Here is a 27,897-nt window from a genome sequence, read left to right on the forward strand (position 1 = left end):
CCAATTTCAGGATAGCTGAGTCTTGCAGGCAAGCTGCCAGCATGCCACCTCAAAGGCCACAGCATCTCTTTGCTTATCTCTCTCTGGCTCCCTCCAAAGCCTGAGAAGGCTGTTCAGCCTGTGTGCAGCCCAGGAACTCAGGCAAGTTAATGCCCCAGGTGATCAACCAGGGAAGTGACAGGAGTCAGTGGAAAATGCCCCAGCCTCGCACCTTCAGAGGGACTGTTCTGAGCTGTATTCTACAAGACTCTTCAGAGAGTTCCCAGCGGGAGTGAGCACAATAGCCCATAGCCATCAGTCACTCAAAATGCACATTTTGTTGGGGTTTTTTTCTTCCTTTTCTTCTCACTCATTGTTTCTGATTCCCGGGATCACCTTCTAAATAAGCTCTTGCACCAAAGGACTTGTCTCCCACTCTGCTTTTGGTGGAGTACAAGTTAAGACACTGAAATCCATGCAGATTGATTCACAGAGCTCTAGTCCGTTCAGCCACTGCTGTGCAGTAGACCGTTGTATAAACACACCGACAGTTGTCCATTCCCTCGTTGATGAAAATGCGGGCTGTTTCTGGGCTTTTACAAACGATACTGCTATGAACATTCTTTGTTTTGTTTGTTTTGTTCTTTGTTTGTTTCTTTTCTTTTTTTGTGTGTGTGAGGAAGATTAGCCCTGAGCTAACATCTGTTGCCAATCCTCCTCTTTTTGCTGAGGAAGATTGGCATTGGGCTAACATCTGTGCCCATCTTCCTCTATTTTATATAGGACACCGCCACAGCATGGCGTGACAAGCGGTGCATTGGTGCACACTCAGGATCCGAACCTGTGAACCCTAGGCTGCCGCAGTGGAGTGTGCACACTTAACCACTGTGCCACTGGGATGGCCCCTGTATGTTTCTTTATTGTGAAATTTTTGTTGTACATTATTGTTTGTCAGTCACCATATAAATGCATCCCTTCACCCCTTGTGCCAACCGCCCCCCCGCCTTGCCCCTGGTAACTACCAAACAGTTCTCTCTGTCCATGTGTTGGTTTATCTTCCACTTATGAGTGAAATCATGTGGTGTTTGTCTTTCTCTTTCTGGCTTATTTCGCTTAACATAATACCCTCCAGGTCCATCCATGTTGTTGCAAACGGGACAATTTTGTCTTTTTTTATGGCTGAGTAGTATTCCATTGTGTATATATACCACATCTTCTTTATCCAATCATCAGTCGAGGGACACTTGAGTTGCTTCCATGTCTTGGCTATAGTGAATAATGCTGCAATGAACACAGGGGTGCATAAGCCTCTTTGGATTGTTGATTTCAGGTTCGTTGGGTAGATACCCAGTAGTCGGATAGCTGGTTCATAAGGTATTTCTATTTTTAATTTTTTGAGGAATCTCCATACTGTTTTCCATAGAGGCTGTGCCAGTTTGCATTCCCACCAGCAGTGAATTAGTGTTCCCATTTCTCCACATCCTCTCCAACATTTATTGTTTTTTGTCTTGGTGATGATAGCCATTCTAACGGGTGTAAGGTGATATCTTTGTGTGGTTTTGATTTGCATTTCCCTGATGATTAGTGATGTGGAACATCTTTTCATGTGCCCATTGGCCATCTGTATATCTTCTTTGGAGAAGTGTCTCTTCATTTCCTCTGCCCATTTTTTGATCAGGTTTTTGTTTTCTTGTTCAGTTGTGTGAGTTCTTTATATATTATGGGGATTAATCCCTTGTCAGATATATGCTCTACAAATACTTTCTCCCAGCTGGTGGGTTGCCTATTCATTTTGATCCTGGTTTCATTTGCCTTGTAGAAGCTCTTTAATGGGATGAAGTCTCACTTGTTTATGTTTTCTTTTGTTTCCCTTGTCCGAGTAGACCTGGAATTCGAGACGATCCCTTTATGACCAGTGACGAATAGTGTACTGCCTACATTTTCTTCCAGGAGTTTTATAGTTTCAGGTCTCACCTTCAGGTCTTTGATCCATTTTGAGTTAATTTTTGTGTATGGTGAAGGGAGGTGGTCTACTCTCATTCTTTTGCATGTGGCTGTCCAGTTTTCCCAACACCATTTATTGAAGAGATTTTCCTTTCTCCATTGTGTGTTTTTGCTCCTTTGTTGAAGATTAGCTGTCCATAGATGTGTGGTTTTATTTCTGGACTTTCAATTCTGTTCCATGGATCTGTGTGTCTGTTTTTGTACCAGTACCATGCTGTTTTGATTACTATTGCTTTGTAGTATACTTTGAGGTCAGGGATTGTGATGCCTCCAGCTTTGCTCTTTTTTCTCAGGATTGCTTTAGCTATTCGGGGTCTTTCATTGCCCCATATGACTTTTAGGATTCTTTGTTCTATTTCCGTGAAGAATGTCCTTGGGATTCTGATTGGGATTGCATTGAATCTGTAGATTGCTTTAGGTAATATGGACATTTTAACTATGTTTATTCTTCCAATCCACATGCATGGAATATTTTTCCATTTGTTTATGTCATCATTGATTTCACTCAATAATGACTTATAGTTTTCATTATATAGGTCTTTCACTCCCTTGGTTAAATTTATTCCTAGATATTTTATTCTTTTTGTTTCCGTTGTGAATGGGATTGTCTTCTTGAGTTCTCTTTCTGTCAGTTCGTTGTTGGCATATAGAAATGCCACTGATTTCTTTAAGTTGATTTTGTACCCTGCAACTTTGCTGTAGTTGTTGATTATTTCTAAAAGTTTTCCAATGGACTCTTTAGGGTTTTATATATATAAGATCATGTCATCTGCAAACAGAGTTTCACTTCTTTGTTGCCTATTTGCATTCCTTTTATTCCTTTTTCTTGCCTAATTGCTCTGGCCAGAACCTCCAGCACTATGTTGAATAAGAGTGGTGAGAGTGGGCACACTTGTCTTGTTCCTGTTCTCAGAGGAATGGGTTTCTGACTTTCCCTGTTGAGTATGATGTTGGCTGTGGGGTTGTCATATATGGCCTTTATTATGTTGAGGTACTTTCCTTCTATACCCATTTTGTTGAGAGTTTTTTTAATCATAAATCGATGTTGTATCTTGTCAAATGCCTTCTCTGCATCTATTGAGATGATCATATGGTTTTTATTCCTCATTCTGTTAATGCAGTGAATCACATTGATTGATTTGCAGGTGTTGAACCATCCCTGTGTCCCTGGTATAAATCCCAGTTGATCATGGTATATGATCTTTTTAATGTATTGCTGTATTCAGTTTGCCATTATTTTGTTGAGGATTTTTGCATCTATGTTCATCAGCATATTGATCTGTAGTTTTCCTTCTTAGTATCATCTTTGTCTGGCTTTGGTATCAGGGTAATGTTGGCCTTGCAGTATGTGTTGGGAAGTGTTCCATCTTCCTCTATTTTTTGGAATAGTTGGAGAAGGATAGGTACTAAATATTCTTTGAAGGTTGGTAAAATTCTCCAGAGAAGCCATCTGGTCTTGGACTTTTATTTTTGGGGAGGTTTTTGATTACTGTTTCAATCTCTTTACTTGTGATTGGTCTATTCAGGTTCTCTGTTTCTTATTGATTCAGTTTTGGGAGGTTGTATGAGTCTAAGAATTTACCCATTTCTTCTAGATTGTCCAATTTGTTGGCATATAGTTTTTCATAGTATTCTCTTATAATCTTTTGTACTTCTGTGGTATCCTCTGTAATTTCTCCTTTTTCATTTCTAATTTTATTTATTTGAACCTTCTCTCTTTTTTTATTGGTAAGTCTGGCTAATGGTCTGTCAATTTTGTTTATCTTCTCAAAAAACCAGGTCTTTTTTACATTGATCCTTTCTACTGTTTTGTTGTTGTCGTTGTTTTGATTTCATTTATTTCTGCTCTGATTTTTATTATTTCCCTCCTTCTGCTGACTTTGAGCTTTGTTTGTTCTTCTTTTTCTAATTCTGTTAAGCATAGCTAGAGGTTGCTTATTTGGGCTTTTTCTTATTTGTTAAGGTGGGCCTGTATTGCTATGAGTTCCCCTCTCAGGACCACTTTTGCTGCATCCCATATGAGTTAGTAAGGTGTATTTTCATTTTTATTTGTCTCCAGATATGTTTTGATTTCGCCTTTAACTTCATCAATGGTCCATTGGTTGTTTAGTCCATGTCGTTTAGTCTCCAAATCTTTGTCACTTTCCCAGTTTTTATCTTGTAGTGATTTCTAGCTTCATGGCATTATGGTCAGAAAGGATGCTTGTTATGATTTCGATCTTCTTAAATTTATAGAGGCATGCTTTGTTTCCCAGCATATGATCTATTCTTGGGAATGATTCATGGGTGCTTGAGAAGAATGTGTAATCTGCTGTGTTTGGATGGAGTACTCTATATATATCTATTAAGTCCATCTCATCAAGTTTTTCATTTAAGTCCCTTATTTCCTTATTGACATTCTGTCTGGATGATCTATCCATTGATGTAAGTGGGGTGTTAAGATCCCCTACTATTATTGTGTCGTTGTTAATATCTCCTTTTAGGTTTGTTAATAATTGCTTTATGTACTTTGGTGCTCCTGTATTGGGTGCATATATATTTATAAGTGATATATCTTCTTGGTGGAATGTCTCTTTTATCATTATATGTTGCCCCTCTTTGTCTCTCATTACCTGTTTTATCTTGAAGTCAACTTTGTCTGATAAAAGTATGGCAACACCTGCTTTCTTTTGTTTGCCATTAGCTTGGAGTATTGTCTTCCATCCTTTCCCTCTGAGCCTGTGTTTGTCTTTTGAGCTGAGATGTGTTTCCTGGAGGCAGCATATTGTTGGGTCTTGTTTTTTAATCCATCCCACCACTCTGTGTCTTTTGATCAGAGAGTTCAGTCCATTTACATTTAGGGTAATTATTGATACATGAGGGTTTATTGTTGCTCTTTTATCATTCATTTTCCAGTTCTTTAGCATTTCTTTTGTTTCTCATTCCATATGTTTCAGACTTCCAATTCAGTTTGGTAGTTCTGTATGGAGGTTCTCTTAGTTTTCTCTTTATTTACCATGTGTGACTGTGTTCTGGTTATTTGGTTAGTGGTTACCATGCGGTTTGTATAAAAAAGCTCATGGATGTGATAGTCCATTTTTTGATGGCCTCTTATTCCCTTAGACTAAGTCAATTCAATCCCTTTCCTCCTCCCCTTCTAAGTTATATTGTCACAACTTATTCCATCTTGTCTTGTGAATTTGTGTTTAAAGTGATGAGGTTATATTTATTTTTGCTGTTTTCCTTCCCTTGATCTTTGGTTTTATAATTGAGTGTTTGCCAATCTATTCTGATAGAGAGCTGCAATTTTTCTGGTTTTGTTAAACTATTTTCTTCCTTGTTCAAAACTTTGTATCCCCTTTCCCTTTTTTTCCTCAGGCATGAGGGCCTTCTTGAGCACTTCTTGTAGTGGGGGTCTTGTAACAATGAACTCCCTTAGCTTTTGTTTATCAGGGATAGTTATTATTTCTCCATCATATCTGAAGGGTATTTTTGCTGGATAGAGTATTCTTGGCTGAAAGTTTTTGTCTTTCAGAATTTTGAATATGTCGTTCCACTTTCTCCTAGCCTGTAAAGTTTCTGTGTAGAAATCAGCTGAAAGCCTGATAGGAATTCCCTTGTATATTATTTTTTTTCTATCTGCCCTTAATATTGTTTCTTTGTCATTGACTTTTGCCAGCTTTACTACTGTATGCCTTGGAGTGGGTCTTTTCATGTTGATATATTTAGGAGATCTATTGATTTCATTCACTGGCATTTCCAGCTCCTTCCCCAGGTTTGTGAAGTTCTCAGCTATTATTTCTTTGAACAATTTCTCTGTTCCTTTTTCCCTCTCTTCTCCCTCTACCATACCCATAATCTTTATGTTGGATTTCCTAATTGAGTCAGATATTTCTCAGAGAGTTTCTTCATTTCTTTTTATTCTTAATTCTCTTTCCTCCTCCATCTGGAGCATTTCTGCATTGCTGTCTTCAATATTGCTAACTCTTTCCTCCATATTGTCAGCTCTGAGGCTTAAGGCTCCCAGATTTGTCTTTAGCTCCTTTATTGTGTTTTTCATCTCTAAGATTTCTAATTGGTTTTTATTTATAGTTTCAATCTCTTTTTTGAAGAAATTCCTGATTTCATTGAATTGTCTATCTGTGTTTCCTTGTATTTCATTGAGCTTTTTTATGATAGCTATTTTGAATTCTCTGTCATTAAGGTTATAAATTTCTGTGCCCTCAGGGTTTATTTCTGGGTGCTTGTCATTTTCCTTTTGGTTTGGAGATTTAATATATTTTTGCATAGTGCTTATTGGTGTTGGCTTATTTTTCCTCATAATGAAAATATTTGGTCGAAGTTTCCTCTTCCCCCTGCTGAATGGGGGTCAAGAGCTATATATTCTGTGCCCGCCTCAATCTGTGGGTGTTCTCGTAGGTCTGCAGCTGAACAGAAGCGTGGCTGAGAAGAGGCTGCTGGGGCTGGAGCAGGGAACAGCTGGGACTGGAGTGCAGCTAGAACAAAGTGGCTGGGGCTTGGGTGCAGGTGGGCTAAGGAAGCCAGAGCTGAAGCATGGCTGAGCTTCAGCACAGCTGAACGGAAGCAGCTGGAGCAGGAGCGTGGGAATATCTGGGGCTAGAGTGTAGTTGGGTTGAAGCAGCTGTAGCTGAAGCACAGCTGGGCTGAAGATGCTGTAACTGGAGCCCGGCTGGGCTGAAGATGCTGTAACTGGAGCACGGCTGGGCTGAAGTAGCTGGCACCTAGTCAGCTGGAGCCTGAGCACAGCCAAGCTAGAGGAGCTGGAGTCGGGGCATGGTCAAAGCCGAAGGAGCTGGGGGCATGGCACGGTCAAGCAGATGCAGCTCCGGCCGGGGCGCAGTTGAGCCGAAGGAGCTGTGGCCAGGGCATGGTCAAGCCAATGCAGCTGTGGCTGGGGTGCTGTTGAGCCAATGCAGCTGGGGCCGTGGTAGGATCCAGCCGTGGGCAGCTGGGACCATGGTGTGGTTGAGTGAGGGCAGCTGGGGCTTGGGTGCTGCGGGCCTGAGCTGCTAGTGCCAGGGCATGGGTGCACAGCTGCTACTGGTGCGGGGGCTCCAGGGGGCCATTGCCTGTGGTGGGGCCGAGGCACTGGGGGTCACCACTTCTGGTCATGTGGGCATGGGCATGCTGCCACTGCTGCTGGTGCTGGGGCCAGAGCCAAGCTGCAGCACTGCTGAGCTAATGCTGCAGGGCAGCTGTGCTGAAATGCCAGGTGGGCGGGTGGGGGGAGGGGTGCTTACTTTCCCCTCCCCCATCCCAGAGGTTTCTCGCTTCCCTGTCACTCTCTGCTCTCCTGAAGGGCTAGCTTGTCTAAAGTACCCTCGCAACAGTTCCACTCCCTCTGTGGGGGGATTCCCCAGGGGCTGTGAGGGGTCTTGGAGAGTATTGGTTTTTCCACAGAGGGCCGCGCCTCCCCCCCTCTCTGAGAGCCGCATGGTCTCAGTCTCTGGGTCACAGAGCTTGGGGAAGGAAGGGAGATCCTCTTACCTCCTTCCACTTCCTCTGGGAATTCCAGCACCGCAGCCCTCCGGAGTATGGCTGCACGTGTGCTTCAGACGTCTCTCGTGTTGTGTGAGTAGCTTCTGTTGGAATATGAGTGTCCTTCTTGCTGTGCCTTGGAGGGGAGAGTTCAAGGAGGGAAGCTCACTCCCCAACAATGGTGACATCCGAACATTCTTTTTTTTTTTTTTTATAATTTTATTTATTTATTTATTTTTCCCCCAAAGCCCCAGTAGATAGTTGTATGTCATAGCTGCACATCTGTCTAGTTGCTGTATGTGGGACGCGGCCTCAGCATGGCTGGAGAAGCGGTGTGTTGGTGCGCACCCGGGATCCCAACCCGGGCCGCCAGCAGCGGAGCGCGCGCACTTAACCGCTAAGCCACAGGGCCGGCCCCTGAACATTCTTGATATATGTTTCCTGGTTCACATGTGCAAGAGTTTCTGTAGGATAGCAGTTCCGTGTGGTCTGTGAACTCTGAGAGACCTGAGACCCTTTCAGGAGGTCCCCCAGTATTATTACATTTATAGTAATACTAAGCCGTTATTTGCCTTTTTCACTGTGTTGACATTTTCAGTGATGCTGTGAAAGCAGTGATGGGTAAAACTGCCGGCACCTTTGTACAAATCAAGGGAGTGGCACCAAACTGTGGTAAAAGTTACTAATTTTATTAAATCTCAAGTGACTACATGTCTTAAATATTCAGTGTGACAAAATGGGAAGTAGGCATAAGCTGTTCTGCTGCATATCAAAGTATGATGACTTTCTCTAAGAAATCGTGCATGTGATTGAACTGTGAGCTGAACCAGCTCATTTACTCATGGACACCATTCTTACCTGAAAGTATATCTGGTAGACAAACTATGACTGTTCAGATTTGGGTATCTGGCAGACGTTTCCTCCAAAATGAACTAAGTGCAATTGTCACTTCAAGGAAAACAACTGACAGTTTTCATTGCTGAAAATTTGCTATTTTGAGTGAAAATTAGAATTTTAGAAAACTTTTATCTGCTGCTGTGAGCTTAATATCTTCCCAATAAGGAAAGACCTTTCTGATAAGATTTGTGTTGATATTAATGAATGTGATTTTTAGATGTTGTATACTGAAACATGCCAACATTTAAAAGATCTGCATAACTCAGTGAACCAATAATTTCCAAATGATTAATGTGTGTCTTGACCAAATCATGCATAGGTAAAGATCCAGTCAAAATGCAAGATAAACCAGTGAGTTTTACTGTAACAGAGCACGAAAAGTTAATTGGTGTATTATATACACGAAAGTTGCTAAGAGAGTAGATCTTAAATATTCTCACCACAAAAAAGAAATGGTAATTACGTGACATGATGGAAGTGTTAACAAACTTTATGGCAGTAATCATTTTGCAATATATGTGTATCAAATCAACACCTTGTACACTTTAAATTTACCCAGTGTTATATGTCAATTACATCTCAGTAAAGCTAGAAAAGTTCATTGCTGTGGTTTCAGATTCCATGTTGCAATAACCTTTAAGAAACTACAGTTGGTCAAATTCTGGTATCGTATCGAAGAAGAATATCCACAATTATCTGAGCAGTCAATTGAAATGTTCCTTTTCCAATTACATACACTTCAACCACAAAACATACTGCAGCAGATTCAATGCAATAGCTGATATGAGAATACAACTGTCTTCTATGAAGCCAGACACTTAAAAGATTTACAGAAATATAAAACAATGCCACTCTTCTCACCAATTTTTTTGCAGAAAATAGTTGTTTTCCATAAAATATGTTATGTATGTTAATATATAATGTGTTTATTATTTTATTTTTAAATGAAGTAATAATTATATTTAAAATTTCTTGGTTTAATTTCTAATATAACAAATATCAAAAACTATAATTCACATAAGCTAAGCTCTTTGGGGTCCTCAATAATTTTTAAAAGTGTAAAGGGATCCTGAGAATATATAACCAGGAGTGGTATATTGCAGGGTTGTAGATAATGCTAAATTGTTTTCCAAAGTGTTTATACCAATTTATAACTTAATTTTCATTATTAGTATATTTACTGCTTCCTTAAGAAGCACTTTAACTTTATCAGATAATCTAAATCACATCACAAAATTTGTTTCTTCTGTGGAATTTTCTTTTTGGTTTCTACCCATAGGTGAGAAAAATAGATAAAGATATAGACATCACTTATAGTCCCAGAATATCGTGATAACCTCTAACATTTTTGGTCCATATGCTTCTGGATTTTTTTCCTCAAAAAATTGGGCCATGCCATACATAATAGTGAATAAACAGTATTTTTACTTAGGTATATTTATAATAGTTTTGATCTCAATAAGTATTTCTTGATTCTAGATTTTTTAATTTATTTTGGGGGGAAGCCTATAATCCTCTATTCATTAACCAGAGGTCAATTTATAAATATTAAACAAAGCTCTGCTTTAAAGAAGGAGATAGAGCTCTGGACTTCCAGTTAAATAAACATGGTTCATTGAACACAAATGCATATCTCTATAACCTCCCAACATCCCACAACCACGGAATGAAAAAGGAAAAGCCTATAAGGACAAAGAGAATAGGACGAGAAGTAACTGTGAAATAGAGGTGTCAATCAATTTTAAATGAAGCAAAGCAAATGGATGACTAGTAACTGACCTACTAAAAACAGAAAGCCAACTCAGGTAGCTATAGAGGGGACGAGGTGGGGACATGTCAGCAAGAAGAAAGCTGATTCTCAACTGAGAACCTTCCAGGCTTGGGACCATGGACTTTTGGAAAATGGGAGGCCTGTGGTCTGTAGAAGGAACAGTTAGACACTGCCCCTCCTTGGCCCTCCTGCCTTCCCTGAATGGTCAGGGACTCCAGCCCTCCTGTCCTGACCCAAGAGGCTTCTGGTTTGGGAACACCCCAAGGGGGCAAGGTGGGATGGCGTAGGGTGATAAGGCACCATCTGAAACGGGATTAGGTGAAAGCCTTCACTGAATAGCTAAGCTCCTTTCCACTCGCAGCTCACAGAGCACAAAGAGCCAGACTGATTCTCGCCAGGAGAGTAGGATCTTCTCTGGAGAAAGCAGATGGCCCAAAAGAAAAGTACAGGCACTGATATTCTCAAGTTCCCCAAGGAAGCTGCAGGGCACCTAGCCTAGCATCCCACCGTGGCCTACAGGCCAAGCCCACAGAAACTCCACTCACATTTTTAGTGCCTCACTTATTTTATACATATTATTTTTTATTTATTTTCTTGCATGTTATTCAACTTACTACGAAAATTTTCAAATGCACACAAAGGAGCAACAGTATTATCATGAAACTCCTGATACTCATCCTTCAGATTAAATCATTATTGACATGCTGCCATTTTTATTTTACCTATCTCCCTCTCATCTTTTTTTTTTTTCTGGAATATTTTAAAGCAAATTCCAGCCATTAGATCATTTAAATTGCAGGTGCCTCAGAATGCATCTCTAGCTACTAAGGACTTTCCTTAAACACACACACACACACACACACACACACACACACCCCTACATATATCATGCCATTACTACACTTACCAAAATTGACAATAATCTCTTGTATTATTTGATATCCAATCTATGTTCACCTGTTTTCAATGATGTCAAACATGTCTTTCTACACATGGTTTGTTCAAATCAGGACGCAAATAAGACACACACATTGCATTTTGTTGTTACGTGTATTAAGTGTCTTTATTCCATAATGATCCCTCTGCCCTTCTTTTTAAATCATTCCTTATACCCTTGATTGTTGGTAAAGCTAGGTAATTTGTCTTGCACACTGTCCCACATTCTGGATTTGGCTGATTGCTTCTTCATGGTATCATTTGATTTATTTCTCCAATCCTCATATTTTATGTAAACGGGAGAGCTAAAGGTTGACTGAGTTCAAGTTCACTTCCAAGATGTGTGACCTGGACGAGAGCCTTAACCTTCTGTGTCTCAGTTTCCTTATTGGTAAATTGAGGATAAGAATGGTAACTACCTCATTGAGTTGGTGTAAGGATTAAATTAGTTAAAACATATAAAATGCTTGGACTACTGCTTGACACCCAATAAATGGTAGCTGAGGAAAGCCTCCAGCTTGAAAGACAGAAACCAAAATAAACCACAGAGATAACCTAGGAAGCAGAAGAAAATGGCAGAAAATTACAATTGATATCCTCAGAAATATGAAATAAGAGAAGATCCCGAGTCCACAACCCAAAAGAGGCTACCAAATGGAAAGTCAGTAAACCAGGAAAAACTCTTGGAAATTAAAATTTTATAGCAGAAATGAAAAAATTCAATAGAAGAACTAGAGGATAAAGTTCAGGAAAACCTCTTATAAAGTGGAATAAATAAAACTAAGAGATGAAAAATGAGAGAGAAAAGATTTAAAAACAAAGGAATCTATCACAGAGAAAGTTTCCCAAAATTGAAGAATTGAATTCCTGATTGAAAGGGACCACTGAGTGCCTAGCACAATGAATGAAAAAGACTTACCAGGACACATCATTATGAAGGTTCACAACACTAAGGATGAAGGAAAAATATGTATCCTAAAAGCTTCCAGAAACAAATGAACAAACAAAAATTACATAGGAAGTAATAGAAATCAGAATAAATCAGACTTCTCAAGAGTCTAGCCACATTAGAAGCTAGATGACAATGGGTCAATGCTTTAAAATTATGGAGGAAAATGATTTCCAATCTGGAAATTTGTACCCTGCCAAACCTTCAATCAAGTGTGAGAGTAAAATAAAGCCATTTTTAGACAAGCAAGGTTTCAAAAATTTACCTCCCATGAACTCCTTCTGAGGAAGTTGCTGAAGAATGTGCTCCTCCAAAATGAGAGAATAAACCATGAACAGGAAGATCCAGGAGACAGGGGACTTGGCACAGGAGAGAAGAGATGGGAATCCTCAGAATGTGGTTATGGGAAGTCCTGGGACAACAGTTGGGCAGAGAGGCCAAGACGACAGTTGGAGTGAGAAGATGATGTGCCTAAGGAAAGATGTCTCCCAGAAAAAAACAAAAAGATATTGAAAGCTCACCAATTCACGTGACCAGATCAAGAGACGTTTTACAGTCCCAATGGAGAGTTTGTGGAAAAATTAACAATAGATGCATAGATAACTAAGTAAATTTAAAAACAGGGAATTTTTGACTCCAGAAAAAGAAAGTTGTTCAATAAAGTGAGTGTGATCTCAGTGTGGTATACACCTCAACTGTAAAAATATTCTATAGTTATATTAATGTAAACTCTGACTCAACTAACCAGGGAATTTTGCAGACTGGCCAAGAGTCTGTTGATGATCAGGAGAGAGAGAGAGAGAGATCATAAATTCATGGAGGAAGAACAGAGAGACGACTTTCACTCTCTTCTGGCTCCAGCCTTCACCTTCCTGATGAAGAATCCCAAACCAGTATCTCCACACCTGCACATTTCTGAAACCTCATACTTACTGGACTTCTTGCCTATTGCCACCTGTAAGTGTAAACTAACCATGTCTCTCTCTCTCTCTCTCTCTCTCTCTCTCTCTCACACACACACACACACTCACACACCTCTGACTTATCCTCTTCCTCAGCCTTTCCCAAGCGAAAGCCAACTCGACATACCTTCACTTTTATCAGTGGCTCCACCATTTTTCCAATCTTCCAGCCTGGCTTTTCCACTCCCTCATACCCTATATCCAGTCTGTTTTAGCTGGCTTTTTAAAGCCTTCCAAAGTTTCCTGCCCTGTCTCCAGCTGGAATCTAATCCAGAGCTTGTATAAACCTTACAAACTGTACAACATGACACAAATGTAAAATACCACTATTATGCCAACATTTCTGAAATAGACTCTGGTTGGTTACTTTTATTAATAATAATAATCCAATCAACATCTGTATAAAATTTTTAAAATAACATTCTTCTTTCAATTAGAAGAAAGTATAAATCTTGCTAAAGTATAAACGTTCATTGTAGAAATTTTGGAAAATACAGAAAGGCACAAAGATAAAAATAACCTGTACTCTTAAACTAATCGGGATTTACATTTTGGTGTGTTTTCATCGAGCTTCTTTTCCATGTGCACATAATAATCATTTTTCAAACAATAAAACAAATATTATGATTATGTTGTATATATCTTTGTAACTTTTTCATTTAATACACTAAAAACATTTTATTATGTCAATACATAGTCTTCTATGTCATTTTAATGGCTGCACAGAATCCCATTATAGCTATCCTATCATTTATTCAATCAATCCCTATTACCAATATTTTGGTTGTTTCCAGTTGTTTACTGTTAGGAATAGTTCTATCTCTGATTATTGAGCTAAAATAAGTTAGAAGTGGAGTTGCTGAGTCAAAGGTTGTGCTCATTTTTTTTTATTGTGGTAAAAAAAAGCACGAAACATAAAATTTACCATCTTAATCATTTTTAAATGTACAGTACAGTGGTATTAAGTATATGCACATTGCTGTGCAACAGATCTCTGGGCTTTCATCTTGCAAAACTGAAACTCTATATCCGTTGAATAACTGCCTTTTCCCCCCCTCCCTCAGCTCCTGGCGATCACCATTCTACTAAGAGTTTGACTACTTTAGATATCTCATATGAAAGGAATCACGCAGTATTTGTCTTTTTTTGTGGGGTTGTGCTCATTTTTAAGGCTTTTGATATGTAGTGCTAAACGAGCTTCCAAAGAGGTTGTGACAATTTATACTTTGATTTAAAATGTATGAGTGCCCCTCTGGCTACACCCTCACAGTTTGCTTAGCATCCATCATTTGTTTCTGTTCTTGCCGAGTCCTTAGAGGAACAAAGGCAGTGGGCCTGAACATGTTTTCCTTTGGATAGGCCACTGTCCTATCTTGAATCCTCGCTGAAATACTTGCTGGGGCACTTACTGGCTATGTGACCTTGGAAAAGTCACTTAACTTCTCGTGCCTCTGTTCCCTTATCTGTAAAATGGGGATAATAATAGTATATTATTATACATACCTATTATGAGGAATAAATGAGTTAAATGTGAAGCTCTTTAAGAACAGTGCCTGGAACATAAGCCCAGAAGAGAGGTAACTATTATCACTGTTGTTGTTATTATTAGTATTAGACTGAACAGGATTTCTGTTGTCAAAGCACTTATCGACCATTTTCTTCAATCCATACTAATGTGGGAGATCAAGATTTGGCGACCCTGAAATATATCTCTTTACCTTGATTGTTTTCTCTGAAGGACATTTGACCTCCCCCACTAACTGCCTAAAGAATTTGACATGGTGGCTCCTTCCTGGAACAGATCTTCTATCATGATGGCTATAAAGATAATGTAGGACAGAGGTTACAATAGCAAAGGCACCAAGCCCCTTTTATCAAAAACTCTGTCTCTCCCTGACCACATTATCTAAGATGACCCTGAAAAGAATTATCCTCCTGCCCTCTGAAGTCCCAGGCCACTACCCACCCCCAACACGTTCCTCGCCTTTAGCTGCAATACTTAAGCAAGCAGCTTAGACAGAGGGACGAGTTGCTCATTTCTGAGTTTCTCCCATGTATACATGTTATTAAACTTGGTATTATTTTCTCCTGCTAACCTGTCTTGTTGATTATTTGGCCAGCCATAAGAACCTTAAGGAAAAGGGCAGAGGGAGATTCTCCCTCTTCCCCCGACAGTTTTGGCGTAGTCAGCAGGAGCCACACTGGCTGGCAAGTTGCCTTCTCTGGCTGGAAGACCTGCCTTCTCCCTGGACTACTGCAGATGATGAGATACGTGAACACCTGACGAAAGCCGGCAAAAGGTAAGACTTCTTACCACGTCAGCCTCCCGGAATCTCTATCTGCGGAGTCCGATGGAAGGAAGTGGTGAGAATTTTTTTCTCTTTCTAAATTTAGATTGGCAGGAGAAAATATTTGGGAAACTAGTTTCTTGTGCTTTTAGTGACTCTTGGTTTAAATTTGGTAGAGTACTCTTGGTTTTGATCTTGATCCGTTTTCCTCCCGCAGTAGTCTCTGTCTTATTCTGTGTCCTGAGAACTTGGCTTTGTGACCAGTGAGAATATTCTCCTTGGTCTCCACCATACATAAGGTGCATTTACCGGAGTGCACCTTGGTGGCCAGTCGAGTAGACTGGGGTTCCGAACTGTCTCTTTGTCCGGCTGTGCCAAGCTCTCAGGGGAGTTTGTCATAAAGGGCCCAGTCCATAAGGGCTTTTGTCATCTCAACCTTCGTTGCTTGTTAGTGCTGGAAAAATCCCATTCCAGTATCGCGTGCCCGGTGTCACAGATTAGCGGGTCTGTGACTGGAGGCGTCCCACACTATTGTGGGAGACCAGAGACACCGTTTTCATTACACCATCCTTACCGCCTGTGCAATGAAGGTCTTTACTTTCTCTGAATATCTTTGGGAGTGAATTCTGTGGATCACGGGGGCTACATCATCTGCGCCCTCACCAGGGACGCCTCTTGTGTCCATGGTAGATTTATTCTAAGCGTGGAAAGTTATCTCCGGGTCTTTCCTTAAAAAGGCTTATTGGTTCGAGTCACTATTGGAATAAATATACAAATGAAGATCCTACTCGTCAATGGCCAGACGACGGATCCTTTGAATTGGAATAACTTCTAAATTGGGGGGAAAAAATGTTTTGAGATCTCTCACATAATTATTTATTTGGTACCTAAGAAAAGGCCAGAAAAAGGAAGGGAAAAATTTGACTAGTCTTAAGACCTTGACTCAGGTTACAATTGAATTGAGAACATGTAAAAGTGTAAGTGTTGATAAGATTATAAAGGTTGGAATGTTTGAGCTAATTTTATATAGAGGTTACATCAACTTTGCCTGAGTATGTTTTAAAATGTCTGACTGATGGGCCGGCCCTGTGGCTTGGTGGTTAAGTGCGCGCGCTGCAATGCTGGTGGCCCGGGTTCGGATCCCGGGTGCGCATCGAGGCACCACTTCTCCGTCCATCCTGAGGCCGAGTCCCACATACAGCAACTAGAAGGATGTGCAGCTATGACATACAACTATCTACTGGGGCTTTGGGGGGAAAAAATAAAATAAATAAAAAAAAAAATCTTTAAAATGTCTGACTGGGAATGCTTCCCTTGTCCAAAATTAGAAGACCAAGACCTATTGATAAAAATCTTAATGATAACTATGTTTAAAGGTATAAGAGGTGATGAAATTTACATGAAATTTTGTAGGAAAAAAACTGATGTTATTTCTATTACAGAACTGGTTAACAAAAATAGTAATTTAAATGATGGCTAATTTTATCTAATGTCTTATGAAGTCTTATAGGCAGTCTAAATAATTATTGGGAATAAGTAACTAAATAGTTGTGAAAAAGATGAATGTTGGATGAACTTTAAACAATAATTATGTGTTATGGTAGTTACAGCTTCCAAACTCTTTTTGGTGACTTAAAACTTTAGAGTTTTGCTAAATTTTATGATAAAAATTCAATTGAGTATCTAGATCATTTCCAAATAACTTATAAGATATTAGACATTGATTGCTAAATGTATGTTTGTCTACTTTTGCCTTTTCATTACAGGAAAACTAAAAGGTGTTTTGGGTCTATTGGCAAACATGTGTTTTATTAAAAGATTATACTATAAAGTAACATATTTCTAGAAGTTATGAAGTGTTCATAAATTTTCCAAGCCACAAGATACTAATGTAAAAGAAAGTTTATAATTGTTTACTTAGTTTTTACTTACAAATTAAGGTTTCTAAGGGTTAAAATTTCTAATTAATATATGTGATTGAAGCTACTAAAAATTAAGAAAAATATGTCTGTGTACAAGGAAAGTAAGATGTATAAAGGTACAAAGAATGGAAATGTTTTGTTTGGTCGATTAAGAAAGATAAATTTGTCCTCAAGTACTAGGAGGGAAAAGAAAGACATGGGACAAATTCTGAATGTAAAAAGAAAGTTATAGAAGGTTTGTGGAAAAGGAATTCTGGAAAAGGAGTTTTTGCATGGTCAAGTTGGCTAAGATTGAAATGAATTTAATTAAGTAAATGAGTTTTAATAGCAGAAGTAAGCTGGTGCAAAATTAAAATTTGGTCTTCTGTCTCTTAAAAGGATAATTTGCTTAAACTTGATAAAGAGGTTACAAAAGATTTTTCTTTACCTTTGAGTAAGTCTACCTAAAAAAAAAAACCTGTTAAAATAATTTCCTGTGTTCAAAAGACTGAAATCTCTCTATTAAGGCTTTTTGGACTGTTAATGCTCTGTTTGCTTTGACTTTTTATATTTTTGACAAGCTCCCCAAAATTCATATCTTAAATAAAGTCTTTTTTTTACTTTTTTTCTTTGAGAATTTTCAAAGGGTCCTGGAACTTCTCAAAGAAATTTGCTCTCTTAAGGAGAAAGATACTAAACTTATTAGGCTGATTCAGTATGTTAAATTACATGGAAAGCATTGTCAGACCAGTAATGATAAGCCTGCTTAGGTGCTATTATGTGGGCAAATGTTATTGACATAGGTGTTTTAAAATTGTATAACATTACTGAAATTCTGATCTGTCCTGGTTATCAGTCATAATTCTGGTTATTATTATTTTAAAATGTTATATGTCACAAAATTAACCAAATTTCTCTGTCAATTGCCATTTTGAGGTCTTGTTGTTTACAGACATTTCTTTGCTCTAATGCTTTTGCAAAATGTTTCAACTTCAGAAAAATTCATGAAAAAGACTCTGACATTTACACTGGAATACAGGTTTCTGACAAACTTTCTGATCATAAAACTGAACTTGGTAAGAAATTACAGAAATCTGATGGAGAAACCGATGACTTCATGAAGCTGCTAACAAAAAGATTGGGATCAAGAATGGATTACACAGGACTAAATGTACTGATAAGGATGATTATAATTTTTATGATTTTTCATTTGAAGTATTGCTGAATTTTTAATGTTTTGTTTTTTCAGATTTAAGGAAAACTTTTTCTTGTTTCTCCTGAGCTAGCTATGACTTATAACAATTTGGTAAATGATATTTTTGTAAGTAAAATTGAAATATTTATCTTTTTCTCTCTATCTGATCCCTCGAATTTAGAAACTCTTAGTAAGTGAGTATTGTTGTTTTCATGGCAATATAGTTATTTGCATAGGTTCAATAAGAATCTGTTCTCCTTATAACAGGACACAATTGGAAACACTGGTTATATTACCAAGGTTGTGACTGGAACATCATATTTGCAATATAACCATACAGCTTTTGAGGAATGAAGATTGGACTTTATGGAATAAAGCCACATGGAAATATTGGCCTGGTACCTTATGTTCCAAGCAGCACTTACCAGGATAAGTAAAGAATGTCACTTATCTGGCAGGTACAAGGAACCTCGAAATATTGTGGGGGAACCTCAGAAGAGAGGAATTCACCCAAATCTGTAGGTATTACAGGCAAAGTCTGATGACAAAATCCTTGGCTTGGCTTTCCTGGCCTCGAGAGGCCTTTGAAGTTCAATGTGAGATTCCTTATAAAAAGTTCCAGCAAAGCAGATTTAAAAGAGCCTATGTGATCAACTGCTATTCTTGCTGTACTTATGTAAATAACTGGGCCAACTCTATTGGAACTAGACTTATTTTGCAAACTAGTTAGTTTTAATTTGGCTGTCTTAATAAAAATGAGGGTGATTTTAGAGAGAAAAATTATATTTCAGTAAAAACTATTTCGGTATAAACTTGCAGATATTAGATCCTAGTTTTGTTATTTGTCTTTTGAGGTTTTTCTTTTATATCTATTTACTGGACTGGATCCTGATTTCTTCTAGTCTCCTGAAATATCTGGCTACAGATGTCCAAACTAACGTTTTTGATTTTTTCCATCATTTTCATTTGAAATCACTGAAAACTGAACCTGCCCTTTTTCCTGAAGCCTTACAAACTGAAGCTGATGGACTTGATATAAACTTAAGAGATGACCTGACGACACCATCAGAGACATTTTAAACTGCAAAAGATGGTTTGACGCTGACATCTAAAACCTTAACTGGCTGTCCTCTAACTCAGAAACTGCTTTACAACTTGCTCCAACCATTAACCTTGTTTTTCTTTCGTTTACACAGAAATGCTTCTATTAAATACTTGATTGCTTGCTTCCATAATATAGGCGGAACCTTGAGAGCCCACCTGCATCACCACCTTCCAAAAGGAACTTAATTGAACTGATCTATTATCAGGACTAAGAAATGTGTTCAGTGAGATGAAACAATCTACCAACTCAGCTTCTGGACTATGAAACTTCTTTAAGTTTCAAAAAGACTGTGAAACTTTTAGTTTCAAAGGCGGGACTATGGGAGATCAAGATTTGGCCACTCTGAAATATATCTCTTTACCTTGACTGTTTTCTCTGAAGGACATTTGACCTCCCCCACTAACTGCCTAAAGAATTTGACATGGTGGCTCCTTCCTGGAACAGATCTTCTATCATGATGGCTATAAAGATAATGTAGGATAGAGGTTACAATAGCAAAGGCACCAAGCCTCTTTTATCAAAAACTCTGTCTCTCCCTGACCACATTATCTATAGATGACCCTGAAAAGAATTGTCCTCCTGCCCTCTGAAGTCCCAGGCCACTACCCACCCCCAACACGTTCCTCGCCTTTAGCTGCAATACTTAAGCAAGCAGCTTAGACAGAGGGACGAGTTGCTCATTTCTGAGTTTCTCCCATGTATACATGTTATTAAACTTGGTATTATTTTCTCCTGCTAACCTGTCTTGTTGATTATTTGGCCAGCCAGAAGAACCCTAAGGAAAAGGGCAGAGGGAGATTCTCCCTCTTCCCCCCCGACACTAATCTAATAAGTGAAAAATGATAGCCAGTCATTTTAATTTATAAAACTGTAATTGTAAAAAGAATTGTAAAATTATCAATTATCACTGAACTTGAACGTTTCTCTATGTTTATATTGGCTATTTATACTTCTGTCACCATCGCCTTTTTTAAAGCACTGTGGCAAACAGGATCTGACTTGATCTTCCTAATAAGCTTGTAAATCAAGAAGGCAGCAATCACCGTGTCAACTTTTGGAATTAACAAACTAAGGTTCAGAAGGTTACAATCCTAGTCCCAGGTTTCAGAGCTCATCCTTCAAATCCTAGCAGCCAACCCAGAAAATATCCCCGGGAAAAGCTTTTATTAGTCGTAACCGCCCCAGGCCCAGCCGCAGCCCCTGCAACAGCCGCGGCGACAGCCCGGGCGACAGCTCCCCCTCCAGCCCCCAGCGCCGCAGCGGGGCGTCCAGACGCGCTCTCTGCGCAGGCGCCGCCCCTCCTGCGGGCGGGGCCTCGGAGCGCGCCGGCCCGCCCCCCGCCTCCTGGCCCCGCCCCCAGGCCCGCCCGATCCGAGGCGCGGGGGTCTCGGGACTCCAGGCCCGGAGGTAGCGATCGGCCGGGACCCTCGCGTGGGGCCGTGTCGGCGACGCGGCTGGACCCCACGGTCCCACGGCCGAGGAAGGAAGGCGCCACTCCCGCGCGCCGCCCGCCGCCATTTCGCGCCGGAAAGGGCAGCGGCGGGGGGGCAGCCTCCCCTGGGCCCGAGCGGGGGCGGGGGCGCGGGCGCGGGCAGGCCGGGCCTCGCGCGGGCGGCCGAGCGGGGACGTTACTGTCCGACAGGGCGGTGGTGGGGAAGCCGTGGCCCGAAGGCCCGGAAGGGAGCGAGGCTCGGGCCGCCCCGCTGCCCGGCTTGGAGACGTCGGCTGGCCCGTCCCCCTGGGCCCGGGTGTCCTCATGATCGTACAGCCCCACGCGGGGTTCAGCACGCTGCAGTGCATGAAACGTGTCCACATGGGTCCTCTCATTTGGTCCTCACGGCAGCTCTTGCAGGAGGCCAGGGAATGGACTATTGTCCCATTTTACGGACACAGAAAACTGAGGCTCAGAGTGGGGAGGAGATTTGCCCAGGGACGCCCCGAGATGTGGCGGTGGAACTCGGATCTTACTCCTCCAAATCTAGCGCCCTTTCCACTGGCCCACTCTGCCTCATCTGTCAAAGGAAGGGGCTGAGTTAGGCGAGTGACCGACAGTTCTTTTTCTTTTCTTTCTTTTTTTCTTTTTTTTGAGATCAGTCTCTTTCTGTACCATCCAGGTCAGAGCTGACTAAGACGTATTCAGAAGCCAAGTCATGGATCCACCCGCACGTAAAGAAAAATCCAAAGTTAAAGAACCTGTCAGCAGAGTTGAGAAGGCCAAGCAGAAATCAGCCCAGCAGGAGCTGAAGCAAAGACAACGAGCAGAGGTGAGATGAAGGCAGGGCCTGCAGGCTGCCGGAGGTGATGCTGGAAGAGAGAAATAGTAGAGGAGAACTGTGACGCGGAGCCCTGCCGGCCTCCAGGCGGACCAGGTTCTTCCAGGTTTAGAGAGGGGATCACTGAGGTCCGCAATGGTAAAGTGGCACCCCAGAGTCACGTGCCAGTTAGTGCCAGAGCCACGGCCGGTCCCAGGTCTCCAGAGGACTCCTGGTGCGGCGCTTTTGCGGGAGGGACCTGAGGGAAGGAGGAGAGGAGAAAGAGCAGGGTCAGAGTGAGAGAGCAGGTGTCAGACGCCCCTAGCACGCATGTTCTGGACTTCCCCCGGAGAGCGGCTGCTCGCACTCCGCGAGGAGAGGCCCACGCCGCACACCCGCCCCTGTGTTCCCTTGTTCTAAAATCAACTTGAGAATGAAAAGCTTAAGCCGTTTACACTGCCCATGTTGAACCACATCCAGACGTGGGTATTTTATTTTAGTATTTAATATCAGGAAAAAGCTTGCTACACTCTTTTCCCTCTTTCTGTTCCTTTTGTTCATTTCTTTTTTTTTTTTTTGAGAAATTGAAAAATAGACCATTATAACAAATACTTGGGTACTCAGCACCCCAGATTGGTATTGGTTAACATTTTGTCACACTTGCCTGGAGTCTTTTTTAAATAAGATAAATAAAAAATACATATAAATTTGAAGACCCTTTGCCCATTTCCTGTCTTACACCCTTTTACCCCTCCCTATGGGCGACCACTGTTATTTTTTTATACTCAAATATATTAATAGATATCTTTGAACAATATACAATGTTCTTTTGTGTTTTAAATTTTTCAAATAATAAAATTCCATATGTTTTATTTTGCATGTTGCTTACATTATGTTTCTTAGAACTATTCAGGTTGATATAAGAATCTAGTGTATTCCTCACACTGCTTACAGTAGTCTGTTTTATGAATCCACTTTAGTATATTAACCCATTCCTCCAGTGATGGACATTTAAATTATTTATAGTTTTTTTGCTGTTACAAACATTGCTTTAGTGAAAAACTTTTAGGTGTCTGCTTTGGCACTTGTGCTAGAATTTCTGTAGGGCGTACGTAACTAGAAGTAGAATTACTGGTACCTTTCAGTTTTGCTAAACGTTGCCAAATTGCTTTCAGAGAGATTGTACAAATTTGCACCCCCATTAACAATGTAAGAGAGTTCTCATTCGTCGCTTCTTTTCCACTTCTTTGACACTTGGTAGTGTCAGACTAAGTTTCTGTTAGTTTGATCCCTTCATTAAACAAATATTGAGGGCCGGCCCCATGGCTTAGCGGTTAACTGCACGCGCTGTGCTACCGGCGGATTCCGATCCCGGGCGCACACCGACGCGCCGCTTCTCCGGCCATGCTGGGGCCGCGTCCCACATACAGCAACTAGAAGGATGTGCAGCTATGACATACAACTATCTACTGGGGCTTTGGGGAAAAAAAAAAAGAATTAAAAAATATATATATATATTGAGCGGCTCCTGTGTGCCAGGCACTGTTGTGGGAACTGGAGATACACAACAAGGCAGAGAAGAATCCCTGCCTTTGTGGAGCTGTGTTCAGTGAGGGGGCAGACAGTAAACGTAGTAAGTAAATTTAATAGTGTGTTTGAAGTTAATCTATAAGCTGAAATCTGCCTGTGGATTAAGACAGACCGTCTGAGAGCTGTGCGCCTGGATTCCAACAATGTTCTTCCGTCTCCTTCACCTCCCGTCCCCCCGGATCCAGGCCCACAGGTGACTTTCCTGCACGGCACTTGGGTGAGCTGTCTGGGGCTGGTGTAAGAAGCAGCCCGAGGACACTCCTTTGTGCACACTTTGGGGACAGCTGTTTTTGGGGACATTGCTCACGTCCTTATTGCTGCCCTTTGGGTGAGGTTCCACAGGTTACATTTACTTGTCTGCCTTCAAATCCCAGCTCCTCCATAAATCCTGGTTCTTCCCATGTGACCTGGGACAAGATACTTAACCTCTCTGAACCTCACTTCCTCGATTCCTCCTTGGTAAAATGAGGATGCTAATCTCTACGGCACAAGATTGTTGTAAGGAACAGAAATGCTGTATGTAAAGCACTTAGCAGAGGCCTGGCACGGAGCGAGCACTCAGGAAATGGCTGCGCTTGTCCTCGGGCCTCACTGGGCTTCCGGCGGTCAGCGTGCTTTTGTTGTGTGGACTCTGAGCTGAACGACTGCTGGCGTCTGTGCTCACTGGCGGTAGTGCAATACTGGATTTGCACTCTCGCAGCAGCTGGCACTTGTTGAGCTCTTCAGATGTGCCAGGCACAGGGCCAACCTGACGTGCACGACCACATGTCATCCTCACCCCAGGGCTTCTTATTGTTACTCAGGTATTACTGTTACTCCCATTTTGACCTCTGTAAATCCTTCCTGGAATATGGTGGGGAGATATAAAACACACGACTTTGTGAGAGAGAAGGTGTTATCCTTGTTTTACAGTGAGGTGACGTGACCAGAACCCTCGTTAATGGGGAGCCGAGGGCCTTCCGACCTCTGCCCCTGCTTGTTTGCTCCGCCCCGCAGCTGCCCCGCTGTTTTCTTCAGTGTGTGGCCTGGAACGCAGTCTCCTAACGGAGGAATGTGACAAGGCCCCTTAGGGGAGGAAGGGGCACCGTTTCCATTCAGTTCTGCAAAGATGCCACATTCCGGAAAGTTGGATGTGAAGGAGAGATGTGAGGGGCGAATGGGGGCAGAGGCACGTTGGGCAGTTGAGGCAGCGTTTGACACTGGTGGGGCCCTTTCCTTCCTGACAGTCCGTCATTCCTTGGCTCAGACCCCTAACCCATTTGCGTCTTTTTCTCTGCTGATTTTAGTTTGCCCTTTCTCCTACCATCTTGCCTCCTTGATCCCGAGGTCTGAGAAGGTATTTAATATCCTCGCAGTCCCACCACAGTAATATGTAGATTACAAATGTTCGTTAAAGCATGAAGGAATGAGGCAGAGGTTTTAAAAAATATATAAATGTTAAAAGTATACATGTAATATGTATGTGCAGGTTAAAGAAGATGAATAAAACAAACACCCTTGTACCTAACACCCAACTAAAGAAGCAGAACGTAACCCATAACTTAGAAACTCCTCGGGCCCCACTCGGGTCATGCCCCCAGCCCTTCCCACTAGCAGTAGCCTTGTTCCTTAATTTTATGCTAATCACTCCCTTGCTCTTCTGTATTAATTTACTATTTCTGTGTGTACCCCTAAAGAATATTTTGTGACACAGCAATATATTGTCTAGTTTTGGTGTTTCTGAACTTTATATGTATTGCTATATTTTGTGACTGGCTCTCTTCACTTAGCATCTTTTTTTAACCATTCAAATTTATTTATTTCTTTTTATTGTGGTAAAACATACATAACATAAAACTTAACCATTTTAACTGCCAGTATTATGCTTTTTGAGAATCACTTGTGTTGTCATTTGTAACTATTTTCATCACTGTGTAGAATTTCATTTTCGTTAAAGATGATAGGATCTTACCACAATAAAAGAAATTTTTGGAGGGACCAGCCCCCTGGCCTAGTGGTTAAGTTCGGCACACTCCACTTCAGTGGCCTGGGTTCACAGGTTCAGATCCTGCGCACAGACCTCCACCACTCGTCAGCCATGCTGAGGCAGGGACCCACATATAAAATAAAGGAAGATGGGCACAGATGTTAGCTCAGAGCTAATCTGCCTCAAGCCAAAAGAGAGGAAGATTGGCAACAGATGTTAGCTCAGGACTAATCTTCCTCAGCAAAAAAAAAAAAAAAAAGGAAAAAATGGTTATAGAATCATTCAAGCTTTCTATTTATTCTAGTCAGTTTTGATCCTTTTACTTTTTCTAGGAATTTATTTAAGTTTTCAAACTTATTGACACAAAGTTCCTGTTTTGTTTTAATCGCCATTATATCAGTAATTGTGTTTTCTTTTTAATTCTAATAATGTTTCTCTGTGCCTCCTCCCTTTGATCTTGATCAGTCATGTCAGAGGTTTGCAGGGTTTTCTTAGTATTTTCCAAGAACCATCTCACAGTCGTGGTGATCCTCTCTATTGTACGTTTGGTTGCTTTTTCATTAATTTCTGCTCTTATTTTGTATTTCCTATTTGTCTCACTTCTCAGTTTCTTTTTTTTTCCCCTTCTCTTCTTTTTAATTAATCAAGTTATATCCCCTACACATAAACACACCCCTTCATTTTTTTCTTCTACAAATTGGGAATTTTTATGATGTTTCTGTTCTTAGTGGATTGACTGATTACTACAAGGTGAAGAATAAGGTGGATCCCCTGTCTTTCACCTTTTAGCATGTCTCTTGCAGTTTCCTTCCACCCTAATGGCTGCCTAGGCCGTCTCCCCGCTACCTCCTCCCTGGACTGCTGTAATAGACGCTTCCTAAGTGACCTTTAATCTCTGCTCCCCACACTGCATCCCGCACACAGTCTCCAGTTATCTTTCCCAAAGCACAGATAGAATCAAGTTGCTCCCCTGCACACTTGTCTTTGCTGGCTCTCCAGAGTCAGCCAGATAAAGTCCAGATTCCTTGGCATAGCATCTAAGACCCCAGCATACTTTTCTTGCTTTCTCCAGCTCCTCAGCCCCCACTCTATAATATCCTTCATATTAGCACACTTGAAGTTTCCAGAACTGATCCTGTACTTTTCATCATATTTATTTAATGGTAATCTGCCCCGTCCCCCATCGCTTATCATGTCCCTTCCCCAGTCTCTACCTGTTCAAATCCTACTGATCCTTTAAAGTTCAGATCAAGCCCCCTGCCTCACTGCTTTGCTGATTCCCCAAATAGGATTAATGTCCAGCTCTCCTGTTCCCTCGTCACTGTCCCTGCGTCACTGGTGCAGTTCTGGGATTTTCAGAAGACCCAGCCTGTTGTGTCTGAAGATGTGTGGAGCAGCTGCCTCCACTGCTAACGTGTCTTCTTCTCCCATGCAGATCTATGCCCTCAACAGAGTCATGACGGAACTGGAGCAGCAGCAGTTCGATGAGTTCTGTAAACAGATGCAGCCTCCCAGAGAGTGAGCCACCCCTGTGGCCAAACGAGACGGGACCCTGGAGGCCTTGTGAGCTTGTTACCAGTTTTAAGCTGAGGTGGCCCATTTGGAGCCTTACAGAACTAGACAGGAAGACATTTGTGTTATTCCTAAAACTGGATAAATCTGAACTCCCTACATGTAACTTCTGCTTCACTGGTGTCTCCAATCTGAATTGGCCCAGTGCTTGCTGAAGACACTTGTTTTATTCTTCTAAGACAATAGACCCTTTTTTTTTTTTTCACCTTTTTCTATTATTTGAGAAAAATCAGTCTTTCTTGTGAAACTGTAAATCTTCTCCAAAAACACAAATAAAATACTAATAAAATGTTCGTTTGCTCGTAATTTAGTTTGGGGGTGCCTAGACGTAGAACATGTAGTCAGAAGGAATGTAATAGGGAAGAAACGTTGAGGCGAGCACAGGGAACCCTTCTCCTTCAGGAGGTGCGTGGACAGGAGAGGAGAGAAGAGAGATCGTGGCTGCTGCCGGTTTTCGTTCTTCCTGGGCCTGAAGCTCTGCAGACCCTACAGAGCCTAAGCTGTTAGCCACACAGGTATAAATACGTGACCTTGTACTCCTAGGGGCGCCCTGCTCAGGGTTAGAGGCTTGCAGCTCGGAGTCCTCTCACCTTGTGAATGTGGACGGTTAGCAGGCTTGCACCAGCAGGGAGAGGCGGGTGTGGGAACTTTGGGTTTTTCGTTTTGGGGGCTACTTTGTCAGGCCTAGAAACAGGTTTATGTTGGGAATATTCAAACTGGACCCATCCACCTGCCATCTTTAGGTGTGGAAATGTAAAGTTGTTTCTGCAGCCGACAGTTGCTTCAGTAATGGTGGCTCATACTTCAACTCTAGCAATGGAGTTATTTTAATGCTGAGCAAAAGGAGAGACTGTTCTCTCGGGATATTTCATTTCCAGATATTCCTTGGGAGTAGGGGGAGAGGATGTCAGAAAGCAGAATATGTATGGACATGAGGCAGATCACTTAGTTATGGCAAAAGAGCCAAACGCTGCCATCCCCTTCACTTTCCACGCTGGAAATGCCTGCGTTCTCCCAACTGGTGCTGGGGCAGCTCACGCAGTTCCCATCTC

General features: G+C 41.3%; 2 protein-coding genes across 3 annotated transcripts in view; one reads left to right on the forward strand and one right to left on the reverse strand.

Moving 5' to 3' along the window:
- Window positions 1–21,223, reverse strand: part of ERMAP (erythroblast membrane associated protein (Scianna blood group)) — a 49,817-nt gene extending 28,594 nt beyond the window's left edge. The window contains exon 1 of the mRNA XM_087447084.1: window positions 20,653–21,223. Within this exon, the coding sequence (XP_087303210.1) occupies window positions 20,653–21,223 (571 nt within the window). The remainder of the gene's footprint in view (window positions 1–20,652) is intronic.
- Window positions 20,804–27,138, forward strand: SVBP (small vasohibin binding protein). Of its 2 annotated transcripts, XM_004443139.3 has the most exons (3): window positions 20,804–20,872; window positions 21,580–21,729; window positions 26,709–27,138. In XM_004443139.3, the coding sequence occupies exons 2-3, from the start codon at window positions 21,616–21,618 to the stop codon at window positions 26,793–26,795; spliced, it is 201 nt and encodes a 66-aa protein (XP_004443196.1). In that variant the 5' UTR covers window positions 20,804–20,872; window positions 21,580–21,615; the 3' UTR covers window positions 26,796–27,138. The 2 variants fall into 2 exon arrangements, with proteins under 2 accessions (XP_004443196.1, XP_087302263.1); XM_087446137.1 differs by lacking the exon at window positions 20,804–20,872 and having other exon boundaries at window positions 21,104–21,729.
- The last annotated feature ends 759 nt before the right edge of the window (window positions 27,139–27,897 follow it).

Source organism: Ceratotherium simum, chromosome 22 (assembly GCF_057802395.1).
Source record: "Ceratotherium simum simum isolate JZ-2026a chromosome 22, ASM5780239v1, whole genome shotgun sequence".
In the NCBI taxonomy this organism is placed as follows: Eukaryota; Metazoa; Chordata; class Mammalia; order Perissodactyla; family Rhinocerotidae; genus Ceratotherium; species Ceratotherium simum.

Excerpts from the sequence above, each read along its gene's own strand:
- SVBP (XM_004443139.3), top strand. The coding sequence starts at position 21,616 with ATGGATCCACCCGCACGTAAAGAAAAATCCAAAGTTAAAGAACCTGTC. Across the intron at positions 21,730-26,708 it reads AGCAAAGACAACGAGCAGAG|ATCTATGCCCTCAACAGAGT; the intron begins GTGAGATGAAGG and ends TCTCCCATGCAG.